Consider the following 13248-nt stretch of genomic DNA (forward strand, 5'->3'; position numbering starts at 1 on the left):
CAACTACAGTGCATTTCATGCTTCAAAAGACTTAATATTGGATGTTTTATGTCCAATGTGGGCTACTGCTGGGCCCACATCACAGCCCAAAACCACAGCGATGATGGCTATTGCGTGGGCAGCGCCTGGCCCTCCACCCTATCTGTCCGTTCAGTGTTTCCATGTATGATATATCAGCCCCCCCACCCTGCAGCCCCTGCATATCCCCCATATTGTTTAAACACATTCACCGTGTTATTGCTGATCTTTTCATATCACTGGCCCCTGTAAAAGATTGTTTATAATACTTCAATTTGGGAGAGTCCAAATATTTTCCCTTGGCCACAGCCTTGAACAAACAGCCTATTATTGTTGGAGAGCTCTGGCCACTGTACTGTTGGGCCCAGCGGAGACCGGCGAGGCTTTATTAGCACTGCAGGGCTGGGTGAGACGACTGAGGAGATGTATGGGAAGGTCACATGGTCTTGTTCCCCGCTGCTAAGAGGTCCTGACACGCAAACAAATTGTCACTCACCCATAGCATTGTCTGTGGCACACTGTAAAACCACCACTGTGGATTATGAGAGTTGAATGCACAAATGGCTGACACACTATATAAGGTTTGTGACGTGTTTAAGCTAACACACTAGCAGCCCCCGACCTGGAGATGGCCCTGTTACATAAGAGCCTGACTGGTGTTGCCACATCCCCTCTCTGTGACCTTGCACCCCTTTAATTTGTTTGGAAACTTAAGCTCCTGGGGTGAGGAGTCCAGAAATGTGAAAACCTGGGAAACTAAATGAATAGCCAATGGAAAATGTGATAATCAACTTAGTGGAAGTTGTTGGTGTTTGGGATTCTTTCTAATCGATTTCTCAGTGAGTCTGATGACTGATCGAAGTAAATCATTGGCATGTGTGGCCTCACTTAAAAATCTCATGATGTCTTCCTGCCTCCAAAGAAAACACCACTTCAGCCTCTTTTTAGCTTATTTTTTTTTTATTCATTGTCAGTCCACTATTATTCATTCTATATTATTATATTGGCGCATAAATAGCAACTGAGAGCAACCCTGTAATGAGGGGGTAACACTGGAGGTCAATATTTGTATTCAGAACACCCACACTGGCATTAACAGGCTCACGGTACATGCCTGGGGCTGTGGGAGTCACATAAAACAGGCAACATGAGCGCTGGGTTCCAGTATTTGCTTCAGTCAATTGACTGTAGCACAGTAGTTTGGGCCCAATTGGCCGCATCGTGGATAAGCCTAATTGCTGGTGTGATAGAGAGAACAGCTCCATTCCCTTGTCAAGGCTTATCGCGGAGGCCGGAGAGATGCCGGGAGATTGCAGAAACAAAGCATCGGGCCGCACTGACAGACGTCTGGCAGTACCCACGGCTAGGCAAACAAAACCCCGTCTGTGACTCTCTCCCAGTGTTTTCACTGTGTGAGCTCTCTGTTTCGACTGTCTCTATCACCTCTCAGTAACGTCCTCTCTCCTCCTCCCGTACAGACACACATACTTTTCCTTCCTCTCCCCCTTTCTCTCTCTCTTTCTCTCCCTCTCTCTCTCCCCACACCACACACACATTTTGGAAGAACACGCATGGCATACACCTAACCTGAAACAATACCTTTGTTTAACGCTTGACGGATTCCACTATAAAACAATGGTCCTTCATTAAGTTTTCCACAAATATAACTTATTTACTCCTGGGTCAACAGTTCTGACTCGGAGCATGAAGTGGAAAAGATTGAGGCAGTGAAAGGCATTCATGAATGTAATTCAATAACTGCTTTCATTTTGCATACCCGAATAATGCTGTAATCTTTTCCCCCATACTTTTCATTCATACATTCAACTCGTTCAAGCATTGAAATTATCGATTGCATATTTTTATATAACCCCCATTTGGTATATTCTTCATTTTTCTTTGCTGTATGCTATTGCTATTTGCTGTAATGGCCCACTATCTCTCTCATAATCACCCTCTCATTTATGTTATGTTGTGTCCTCTCCTGACCTCTTCTGTCCTCAGATGTAAACGAGTGCTTGAACCAAACAGTGTGTGGTCCTGGTAGGTGTGTCAACGCCGAGGGCTCCTATAGGTGCAACTGTTTCCAAGGATACGAACTCTCACCGGACAACGTTTGCCAAGGTAACCTGTCGGGCAAAACACCAGTCAGGCATTATTCATGTCCCATATCACAGTAACAGCTCTGTGAGTAGTTCTCCACAGTGCTACTGCAGAAGCCTTGCGGTCCTGTTGAAGTCCATCGGGTTTGAAAAGAGGCTACTAAGAGTGAGCGGTAGTCTTTGTTTTCTGAGGCCCTCCTTTTGCTCTCCTCTTCCCTCCAGATGTGGATGAATGCGTGCTCCCGGGAGTCTGTCTCCACGGCCGCTGTGTCAATCTGGACGGCACCCACAAGTGCACCTGTAACCATGGCTACCAAGCCACCTCAGACAGCAAAGCCTGCGAAGGTCTGCGAAGGATTATCTAGGCTTGTTGGGTGTAACTCATCACGCATGCTTCTCAGCTAGTGGAGCTCTCTCGACAGCAGCCTAACGTCTTGTCTGCAAATTATTTCTTTTTGTTAGATGTCAACGAGTGCGCAACTGGTAATGTGTGCCCCGCGGGAATTTGCATCAACACTGAAGGTTCCTACACTTGCCAGAGCTGCAGGCCTGGGTTTGGACCATCTGCTGATGGACTGAGATGCGATGGTATGAAATCAGCTGTCTAATGATTTACCCTGAACTACAGTTCTCAACACACACTGGTAGGTAGTGTCCATTTGTGGCAAATTTGGTGTTTTTGGTGTTTCAGATTTGGATGAGTGTGCTCAGGATGACTTGTGTCAGGGAGGGGTGTGTGCCAACACAGAGGGGTCCTACACCTGTACCAGGTGTAAGGCTGGCTACAGAGTGTCCCAAGACCGGCACAGGTGTGAAGGTAAGTCCAATCTTCAGCTGCGCTCTTCATGCAAATTTACCTAACACCCATTTATTCTTTGAAGACCGTTGAAGACTTACTCAACACATCTGGGCAATTTGTCAAGTCAAAATGGTTATGATGAAACTCTTCTGCTTTGTTAATTTGATTAATTTTACCATTCTCATTCCCCCCTACACATTATGTTTCATAGTGATGTGAATGCGTGTCTGTGCATGTGTTTCACCCAGATGTTGATGAGTGCCAGTCCCTGTCTACCTGTGCCAATGGGATCTGTCTGAACTCAGAAGGCTCTTACACCTGTGAGAACTGCCCTACGGGATACAGAATATCATATGACGGGGAGCTCTGTGAAGGTTGGATTACTCAGTGCCTTTCATCTAAATGGACCGCTGCATGACACTATATGTATCTTTTATTCAGGCTCAAACCCCAAACGCTGGTGGTGATAGCAATAATAGTCTGTCATCAATCACAATGCTGGATCTTCTCTCTTGGCTGTAGAGATAGCCCAGTCTAATGTCTAACAGTCTGTTGTTCATGTTCATTGTTCAGATATTGACGAGTGTGCGCTGCCTGCTACATGCCCCCAAGGAACATGTACGAACACACACGGTTCCTTCACATGCATCACCTGTAAGCCTGGATTTATAGTCTCTGAGGATGGACAGCAGTGTGATGGTGAGGCTTTTGCTTTTGTGATTGTTTTTGCACTTGAGCACAGGTGTGTGTATCTATCAGCCTATTGTTTCAGCTGAACACGTCAGACCTCGCATGTGCCAGCTCTGTTGAGCATCGCGCTGAGCTTTTGCGTGCGTCTCCCATACTGCCAGCCGGTTCAGGTTGTGTGTAAACGGCATCAGGTGCGACGGCTAGGACACAAAGCCCCTTCCTCTGAGCTCAAAATCCCAAAATACTCCTCCTAGACATCACATCATAGCTGGATCCTGGACCCCTCCGCCTCTGGCACCGCTCATCTGATCCTTGCTCAACACAATGAGACACCCGCTCCCAAATAGAACTCAATGATGTCAGGCAAGCGTCCCGCAGATAGCTCAGCTGGAGAGATAGAGGCGTCGACATTCATAATTAGCCTCGTTCCAGTGATTACCGATCTAGCTGATTGGAACTGGCGGGCTTTATTTATTTGAAGCCAGAGATGGTAATCTGTGCTATGATGTGTCCATGTGTTTGTGTCCAGATGTGGATGAGTGCTCGGTGGCTAACATGTGCCCGGGCCAGCTGTGCAAGAACACCCCAGGATCCTACGCCTGCTGGAGCTGTGAAGCCGGCCTGCAACTGTCTGAAGATGGTTACGGCTGTGAGGGTAAAGACTACCAATCTACCTACCCACATAGGACAGCTAGAACTGTCACTATGGTAAACACTGGACCACAGTAAAGACCACAGTAAAAAGGAATGCATACTGCACAAGACCCAGAACTTGATTAAACTAAATCTTTACAGTGCCTAGTAATTTGTCATGACATGATTTATGAGATCAATGCAGAGAAACGGCTGCTTAGACGAATCTAGGGAGGTTAGATCTGTCATGACTTCATGGGAAGGAGAAAAGGAATGATTATTTAAAAGGATTCAAACGCGGCCCCAGTTAGTTATATACAGTATGTTTTTGAATGGAAGTGCGGATCCAGCCTGAGAGGAAGATCCCCCTCTGATATGTGTCTTTGCGCTGGGAAAAAGTTTTACAAAACAAGCTGAAGTCCAAGTCGGCCTCTGATAGGATTTTAATGGAAGTCTCTGATGCCATGGAAAATATTAAAAGGCTTAATTTGAAATGAAGTCAACCACTCCCCTGCCTTCCACGTAGCCAGCGCGCCCTGTTGAACTCACTGTGTTGACCCAAAGGCAAAATGGAGCCGTCTCAATGACTTAACAATGGCCCGCACTATTTTCTCCTTAAGAAATACAATCTGTACCGGGTCGAGGAATTTGCAATGATCACATAACAGTGAGCCAGTGACTGTTTGTAGATACAGTAATTATACGCCACCTGTAATAGCTTGCTGTTTTGGATTCGATGCCCGTCCTGCATACTTATCTTTCCACCCTTTTTAATAAAACACTGTCAGTGCAAGCTAATAAAGAGGGCTTTGCTTATTGTATGGTAGGCAGTACGTTAGGCTGACTCACACTCTGCCATTAATAATTTTTAAACAGATAAGACGGCGAAACTAGCAAACTGAGGGCTCTCCAGAGGTCTGTCTGCTCAGGCTGATAACCTGTAGCTAACCTTTTACTTCATATGTTATGATGATGCATTCTCCTTCATATGTTTCTTCTGCTTCTGCTTCTGCTTCTTCTGCTTCTGCTTGTTCTTCTTCTGCTTGTTGTTCTTCTTCTTCTTCCTCATTTTCCTCTGCTTCTTTATATCAATGTTATTATTTTTCATCTTCTTCATCTACTTCTTCTTCTTCTGCTTCTTCCTCTGCTTCTTCTTCTTCCTCTTCTTCCTCTTCTTCCTCTGCTTCTTTATATCAATGTTATTATTTTTCATTTTCTTCCTCTGCTTCTTTATATTATTCTTATTATTTTTCATCTTCTTCTTCTTCTTCTTCTTCTTCTTCTTCTTCTTCTTCTTCTTCTTCTTCTTCTATCTCTCAGACATCGATGAGTGCCAGACTCCAGGCGTGTGCCCCATGGGTGTTTGCACCAACACAGAGGGCTCCTTCTCCTGCATGACGTGTGACCCAGGCTTCACAGTGGCATTCGACGGCCTCTCCTGCGAAGGTACAGTGAACTGTGCCTTTACCACGTTTTTTTTCATTTTTTCATGGCTATTTTTCATCTTCTTCTTCTTCTTCTTCTTCTTCTTCTTCTTCTTCATCATCTTCTTCTTCTTCTTCTCCTTCTTCTATCTCTCAGACATCGATGAGTGCCAGACTCCAGGCGTGTGCCCCATGGGTGTTTGCACCAACACAGAGGGCTCCTTCTCCTGCATGACGTGTGACCCGGGCTTCACAGTGGCGTCCGACGGCCTCTCCTGCGAAGGTACAGTGAACTGTGCCTTTACCACAGTGTAAATATATCCTCAAGGGTCTGTGGTCACTGATATTTATGATGGCTATGCAATCATTTTCGTCGTCATCCATTCCAGCGAATTAAGACACAGTGGGAATAAGTCATTACTTAACTCATGTAAATGACGCATGACGTTTTTGACACATTCTCTGTGGTCTGGAAGCTCTTCATGTAGATGACAACCTTGGGCACATTTGAATTGAGGCCCAATGATTTACAGCTGGTGTGAATGTGTCATGCTCATGACGTCTGTGTGTGTGTGTGTGTGTGTGTGCGTGTGTGTATGTGTGTGTGATATATGTCATCCAGACGTCAATGAATGTGAGGAAACCAGCCTGTGTGTGGGAGGTCAGTGCACCAACACCCGTGGTTCCTACAGTTGCTCCTGTCCCACTGGGCTGGAGCTGGTGGATGGGATGTCCTGCAGAGGTACACACACACACACACACACACACACACACACACACACACACACACACACACATCATTAGCGGTCAAGGGATGCGGATAACCATTACTTGTGGTTTACCCCATGTTAGCATTTTGGTACAGTTGTGTGTGTATATGTGTGTGTTTGTGTGACAGATGTTGATGAGTGTTTAACCATTGTGGGGATCTGTGGAGAGGGAGACTGTCTGAACACTGAGGGCTCCTACATCTGCATCTGTCCTGATGGGTACACCACCATAACTGGAGGGATCGGCTGCCAAGGTAAGGGACTACAGCAGAAACACTAACAGCAATGGGAAATATTTTTTTCAGATTATTTTATGGGCTTTGTGTAATTGGGTGAGGTAAACTCACAGTTGGAGAAAGTTGGTAATAATGTAATAACGGTTTTTAGCCCAAATTGCCTATGTTGAAAAGCCTCTTTACAGAAAGCTCGTTGGCTGGCCTGTGTGTGTGTATTTAGTGCAGTCAGGCAGGCAGTGTCCTCACCCTATCATCCCTTCATTTGTCTCTCGACTGACCCTTCCCCCCCACCCTACATAGCCAGAGTGCCAGGCTGGGTGGTGTGCGAGCCCGTCCACTGGGACCCTTGGCATGGGTGCTCAGACCAGCCATTGTGTGTAATGGGCCATGGCCTGACATCAACCGTCTCACTGCTCCCTCTCAGCTAACCTCTCTTTCTCTCAGCTCGGACATTAGTTTGATGTTATTCCAGCCGCACCCAATGACCCACTGGTCACAGCAACGGGGAAAAAATGAAGCTTGATCACTGGCTAGAGAAGAGGAGCTTTTCCTTTCAGCAAACCGGAGCATTTGCTGTCAAAATACTTATGAAATAATATGAGATAACTTGGGCTAGAATGTCAGAATTGGATCAGTGTTATTGCTGGTGTGGTTTGCAACTAAGAGGTGAAGTAAAATAAATGACAAAACATTTGGCAGTGAAATATCCCGTCATGATGTGAAGCAGGTACGTAGGCCAGCGCCCTGCAACAGGCTGACATGGTCCGTTGATGGGTGAGGCAGACTGAAGGGACCATGGTCAGTCCTTGCACCTTGTACCTTCTCCCACCAGGCTTTGGCCTTGCAGCAGCAGACAGCGTCCACAACACACTGAGCAAACGCTGCCCTGCCTGTATCAGGCACTTTGGCCCCCTGCCACAGCAAATATTGGGCTTTAATTATCCTATAAATCAGCAGTTGTCGTATATTTTCATGCAGTCTGCCATTGTGTGTACAGTGCTGACACAATGAAAGCCAGACCCCTTTGACTTGGGCCCTGCAGCGAGAGGTGGAGGGAGGATGAGGGCATGTGGGTTTATGGGGATGAAAGATGGGTTTTGTCAGGTGAGGCCAAAATGATGCTTGGCCTTGAGCAGACGGGTCTTTCAGCAAAAACAGAGCATACATAATAAAGGAATGACAGGGAACTGAAACACATCTAAATTTCATCTAAATCAACACGTGCCATAGCACGGCTGTGCCATTCAATAAAGGCTTTGAAGTCCTTGAATTGATTCCAAAGCTATCCACTCACAACATATTTATGTGCTTACCTACAGTCTGAAGTATTGTTTTGTTCTCCCTTTTTTTTTTTTTTGCAAACGCGCCTTTGTGTAGACTCTGAAAGATTCATCTCATTATCAAATGTTGGAAAACAAAGACGGGCTTTTCCCTTGTGATGAATTTTCCCTGCTTCCCTGCCTCACCCCCCCACCTTTTACCCCGGGTCCAAATACCTTGCAAGTTATGTTGTAATGCTGCAATTATCCACCAATCTACAGTTAATCAAGCATGCAGCCTTCATTATTAATTTTTACTAGTCAAAGGGAATGTCCTCAGCCTGAAAAGCTGAGGTAGATGCTTTTTTTTTTCACATTTCCTGTTTGCCAGTATACCGTTAAGTGCTCCAAATGGCCAATGCATCTTGTGTTCAGACAAGCGCTTGATTACACATGCATTCTTTTTGTGATACTTATGAGGAGGAGTGGTATTCCCTGTGGACTTAATGAAGACAGAGGATATATGGGGATATTTAGCAATAATCAATATGCAACAAATCTTGACCCTCCCTTTCTCCAATTATCTCTGTCTCTCTCTCTAATTATTTTTCCGTCTCTCTGTCTCTCTCTTAGATGTGGATGAATGCAGTGGAGAAGTGTGTATCCGAGGCCAGTGTCTCAACACCGACGGCTCTTACTTGTGCCTGTGTGAGGCTGGCTTCAAGTTCAACGCGGAGACAGCTGACTGCGAAGGTGAGACAGAAAAAAGGAGCCCTTACTCCCTTGTGATGTCCTGTTGAGTATGTAATGGTGATTATTGAGCCAAGGCTCCGCCCTCAGGCTTCTGCTCTCCGAGTAAACCAACATGTCAGCGTTAGTTGTTTGATCGTCACGCTACATTTAGGTCTGAGCGTACCCGGTATAGCACGGTTGGCTATGATTGATTATATATAGCCGTTGATGCGTCAGTGGGGACTGGGCTCCGCCGAAAGTGTCCAAGCCTGGCTTAGAGGCTTTCCTCCATGGTGAGGACTGAGGGGTGCCTGCATGACATGGCTGGAGCCCCGCTCTCCTTCTCCCCCTGGGGGTGTATGAATGACCCCATTGTGAGCTGGAGGTGTTTCTCCCTCTGGAACGTCTCCCTTTAGCTCCTTCACAAGTTCTTTGGTTGCTGTGATAATATTGTTCTTGGCCATTCCCGTTGCCTGCTGTGCTTACTGAGGACAGCTACACCACAGGCCTCCTGGCCGACTCCTGCTACACAGCCATTATACTGGAAGCAGAGGAGCAGAGGAGGGAATATGAGTGTGTATGTGTATGTGTGTGTGTGTGTGTGTGTGTCTGTGCGTGTCTGATTCCACATGTGGTAGCATTTGAATGTGCCTCCGTTTGTTAGATACTAACCAACATCTGTCTCTCTCTTTGCACAGACCAGAATGAATGCAAGGAGTTTGGAAGCTCAGTGTGTGGTACCTGGCGCTGCGAGAACACCATCGGCTCCTACCGCTGTTTCATGGGCTGCCAGCCTGGCCTGGATGGAGAGGAGACTGCTGACTGTGGTGAGTGGTCAAATTGAGTACAGTTAAAGATATAGTAGACGCAATGTTGTGACTCGAAGCCAGGCAGATGCTATTCAGAGATGTTGACAAAACGTCTGTAGGCCTGTAGCGACAGATTGTGTACACCTACCTCAAAGGACTGTTTCTTCACATATCTGGATATCTGGAGTCTCGGTGCTGAATTTACCTTTAACAGCTACAGGCAGCACTACCCTCCTCATTCACCTTGGGCAGTAGTTGAGGATAGGGTAGGGTTTAGTCTGAAAGCAGCACTCTGCATACTCTCCAGAGCCCTCCCTCTCTGCATAGATAGTGATATCTATTTGGCACGCACAGACAAAGAGGCTCATGTGAATCAAAAGCTATCAGGTACTCTGGGTCTTCCTGGGCAGGAGGCCATGGGGGAGGCGAGGGGAAATGGCCCTTGAAATTGGGGCACTTTAGAAAGAGGAGTGCACTGTCATCCAAGGCAGTGTGTGTGAGGCCAGCTGATAATAGCAGTTGGTCTCATCCTCCAGACAATGGAGCTAATGGAGGGCCTCTGGCAGGGACACTGGGTGGAACCTGATCACCACTGTTCCTCTTTGGAAGGGGGATAGGATTGTCCTCAGATAGGACGTCTCATCCCAGTCCACCCCAATCCACCCCAATCCACTCCAGGCCAGCTTGGATGGTCCCTCACCTCCTCATCCCTCTATGGAACAGCTCAGTCACCTGGGTTGGCTGGCTGGGCGGCGTAGTGTTGCTACATCTGGACCCACAGCTGGCCAACAACAACAGTCCCATCTCCATGACCTCCAGAATACACGGAGCCTCATGTGTTTACTGGCAGGGGTGGACACCTTGGGCTGGGTTTGTGTGTGCGTGCGCATTACAGAAATATGAATATGGTTTTGTTGCACAACGTTTATCACTTTTCGTTTTGTAAGGCAGTGTTGCTTGTTCTAGCACCATAGAACATCAAGCCTATTTTGTTAGAGCCCTATGTGGGACAAAAACACAAGGCCAAATATTTTCCTCATATCAAGACGGGATTCCAACAGTCAGCAGCCGGAGAGTGACAGGCGAGGTGGGGAAAGCAGTCTGAGAGCATCAGACTGGAATGATGTATTGGACAGCAGATGGAAGCTGTGTGTGTGTGCTTGCGAGTGTGTAAGAGAAAAAGAAAGCGAATCAGAGACCGTAATGGCTGTAGAGATGCACTCAAAGCAGTGCAGCTTCCCATGTTCTCATGACCCTGAGTTTTTATTTGACTCTCAGCAAGAGCAGAGGAAAATTTGCTGCTGCAGATCAATGACAGAGCACCAACCCCCCCCCTTCTAACCTCCCACCCCCACACCAGCTACGTATGGTCATCTCCTCACTCCGGACTTTATGATGTTGTCTGTCTGGCACCAGCTTAAGAGTGCAGGGGCCTGTTGTGAGGTAGGGCCCAGATTGAAACCAGCTGCTCACCTCCTCTCCGTTAGGACTCTACTTCTGTTGCATGGTGCAAAGTGTAGCCAAAGGTGCACGGCACGGGTGGACAAGGCGTGGTAACTGATGTTTGGTAATTTTGTGACCAGCAGTGCACAGCGCACCTGTTGGAATCACCACAGTTGGAATCGGAGTGGGATTAGGAGGAATACATTATCAGTAGGTGTGGTATGGGCTGGTGCCGGCATGTCCAATCAAATCACCTCTTTTCCTTACCTTTGAAAGCAGCGCACTCTGCGCCACGGTGCTCTGACAATTTGGAGAGAACAGTCTGGAGCTGAAAGTCAAATTGGCCAATATATCATCCACAAAAAGGGTGGGTAAGCTTTTGAATAGGATCTGTTCATGTGCGCATCGCTTGGTAAAGCCACAAAAATAGCACTATGCACGTTTGACCTGCTCTGAGCAGGCGGGCGGTTCAAGTGCAAAGTTCACAGCAAGTCACCAAAATACCGAACAGGTGCAGGCAAGAAAAAAACCTGTGTGCAGCCAATGAAAATGTCACTTCGCTGGCGCAATGCCTTGCCATTTGCCGTTACAGAAATGCTGCCCTTAGTGTTCAGAACCACACACTGCTAGTCAGCTCATCAACATAGTGCTCATCATTGCGTGATGTAAATATATGCCGCTGGTAATTGTGTCAGGGCTTCTCCACTGCCATGTTGTGTAACTGTATAGATACACTAGCTTTAGGTCATGGGCTCCCTTACCAGACAGGAGCTTAACTAGGGACATCGTGCCGTGTAGAGTATGATGAAATCTTACATCTAGGTTGGACCTGGTTGAAAAAGCTTCAAGTTGTACCCCAGAGCACCATAACACTCCCGGTTCCGCTTGTCTATATGGATGCCCAATTATGACCGTGTCTGACCATTTTTCTCCCATTGCTTTGTTGTGACGCCAGCCAGCCCTTCGTGCTCTCTAGGCCTCACAACAAACACTCACACAGCTCAGCGTTGACTCACAGCCCCCACCGCCCCTTGCACCATCAGCCTGGGGCCTGGGCTTGAGAACCAAGCCCTCTTACCCTCTCAGCAGCCCAGCGCTACACACAATAGCGGCTTGTTCCACCGCACGATGGGAAGTTGTGGGAGATGCTGCCGTCACCCCAATAAAGAGTCCGGGGAGGGAGCTCAATTACTCCGGGGCATTTTTGTCTGCTTGTAAAAATCATCAAATATTTAAGAAGAGGCCAGACGCTGTAATTTGCAGTTTCTGTGAGGGGCGTTGTTTTATTTTTACTCACCGGCCTTCGAAGGGGCAGCGGTTGTCTTTGGCTCTGCTTGCTGCACTCATTTAGATTTAGTGGTCATAATACAAAAGGGAAAAAACAGGGTTTTTTCCGCGCTAGAGCGTCAGCCGCAACTGTGCCACGAAGGCTGCACTCAGCCCTGCCATGATGCCGTACACTGGGCCCCTGTGGGCACGGCATGTGAGAAAGGCTGTGTGTGTGTGTGTGCGTGTGTGTGCGCATGTGTGTGTGTATGCGTGTACTTTTGTGTTACGGTGTGTATTCCTTGGACCCGGTCTTTGTTTTAAAGCTTCAATTCACCACTGTGCCCATAAATTCTCTGTAGCTATGCCTTGTCTTTAATAAGGCATGCCCCGGGACGGAAATTGTCTGTGGTTACACTCTTGCCAACCTCCCACCCCAGCAAACGTATAGAAATGTGACGGCTTTACCATGTGTGATTACTCATGCTCTTGTCCAGATGTAGGGTGATGTTCTTGGTCGGGCGTGCACACATTATAAGACAGGTTGACCTCTGTAGTGGATGAGGTCGAGACAGGTCGTAGATAGGATGACAGATAAAACACTCAAACACGCTCCCCTGTAAAGAGACACCCTCACCTCATCCCTGTCCAGTCGTGTGTTAAGTAACTTCTGCATATGGGTCCAATCAGACCAGGGGTTGCCCAGAGAATAGGGGAGTGTGGGCTGCAGAGGGTGAGCAAACAGTCACTGCTTCCTATAGGCTTGTGGCCCACCACCATGTGCTCCATATTAGCACATGGCACAGACCCCCACTTAACCCACCTGATCCCCCCCCACATCACCGGATCCAGGAAGCAGGTCCTCCTGGGTCAGACCATTAGGAGGGGTGCCTAATGGTCCGGGTCGCCCCGTAAGCTCAGCACCTCCCGTCTGAACTGAACTCCTCACCCTCTTCCGCACCTCTGTTCCTCCCTCCGGGCAATTTACAGCCCTGCATGTGTCCTGACGTAACCGGTTAAGACATGGAAAGAGGAGGAAAGGCAACGTCCTGCTGGTGTGAGAGAAG

The 13248-nt window shown here is 47.5% G+C and overlaps 1 protein-coding gene across 1 annotated transcript in view; it reads left to right on the forward strand.

Moving 5' to 3' along the window:
* Positions 1-13248, forward strand: part of LOC139931737 (latent-transforming growth factor beta-binding protein 2-like) — an 82966-nt gene that overhangs the window by 57084 nt on the left and 12634 nt on the right. Inside the window, exons 20-28 of the mRNA XM_078289414.1 lie at positions 2023-2142; positions 2343-2465; positions 2812-2937; positions 3168-3293; positions 3493-3618; positions 5824-5949; positions 6289-6408; positions 8565-8684; positions 9362-9490. Coding sequence (XP_078145540.1) covers positions 2023-2142; positions 2343-2465; positions 2812-2937; positions 3168-3293; positions 3493-3618; positions 5824-5949; positions 6289-6408; positions 8565-8684; positions 9362-9490 — 1116 coding nt within the window. The remainder of the gene's footprint in view (positions 1-2022; positions 2143-2342; positions 2466-2811; positions 2938-3167; positions 3294-3492; positions 3619-5823; positions 5950-6288; positions 6409-8564; positions 8685-9361; positions 9491-13248) is intronic.

Source organism: Centroberyx gerrardi, chromosome 17 (genome assembly GCF_048128805.1).
Source record: "Centroberyx gerrardi isolate f3 chromosome 17, fCenGer3.hap1.cur.20231027, whole genome shotgun sequence".
Classification (NCBI taxonomy): Eukaryota; Metazoa; Chordata; class Actinopteri; order Beryciformes; family Berycidae; genus Centroberyx; species Centroberyx gerrardi.